The 663-nt window shown below is 67.7% G+C and overlaps 1 protein-coding gene across 1 annotated transcript in view; it reads left to right on the forward strand.

The window, feature by feature from the left end:
- Positions 1 to 663, forward strand: part of DOK1 (docking protein 1) — a 3,649-nt gene that overhangs the window by 2,249 nt on the left and 737 nt on the right. Inside the window, 2 exon segments of the mRNA XM_035898466.1 lie at positions 63 to 649; positions 651 to 663. The exon segment at positions 651 to 663 is cut by the window's right edge and continues 737 nt beyond it. Of these exon segments, the coding sequence (XP_035754359.1) occupies positions 63 to 649; positions 651 to 663 (600 nt within the window).

Here is a 663-nt window from a genome sequence, read left to right on the forward strand (position 1 = left end):
CTGCACGATGCGCTGGGTCGTCAGGTGCTGGGCAGGATGTGACCCTTCCGCTTCCCCTGCAGGTGATGTTCTCTTTCGAAGCTGGCAGGCGCTGTGACTCCGGCCCAGGGAACTTCACCTTTGAGACCAAGCAGGGCAATGAGATCTTCCGCCTGGTGGAAGCATCGATCCGGGAGCAGAAGGCACAGGTGGAGGAGAACCGGCAAAGCTGTGACTCGCTGGAGTCGGACAGCCCCAGTGTGGTGCTGATCCGCCAGGCCCTGGCTGACTCGCTGAGCCTGGAGCTGCCCGCGGAGGGGGATGACACCCTGGCACCCAAAGCGGCACTGGTGCCCAGGCCCAGCGCAGCGGCAGAGGAGAGGGATGCCGTGTCTCTGCTGAAGACCCGGACTCTGCCCGAGCTCCCTGTGCCGCAGGCCAAGCCTGGGGTCCCCAGCACACCCCCGCGCTCCCCACTGCCAAAGCCGCCCTGCACTGCACTGCCGGCCGAGGACCCATCCAGCGTGTATTCGGAGCCCCTGGACTCGGTGAAGGGCTTCCGGCCCTGGCTGGACCCGCTGTACTCGGACCCCGTGGACAGCAAGCCCGCGAGCGGGGCCAAGGCGCCCGGCAGTGCCTCGGATGAGGCGAAGCTCCGGCTGCCAGCGCCGCGGTCCTCTGGCA

This window comes from Egretta garzetta, unplaced genomic scaffold, assembly GCF_000687185.1.
Source record: "Egretta garzetta isolate BGI_Z169 unplaced genomic scaffold, ASM68718v1 scaffold957, whole genome shotgun sequence".
In the NCBI taxonomy this organism is placed as follows: Eukaryota; Metazoa; Chordata; class Aves; order Pelecaniformes; family Ardeidae; genus Egretta; species Egretta garzetta.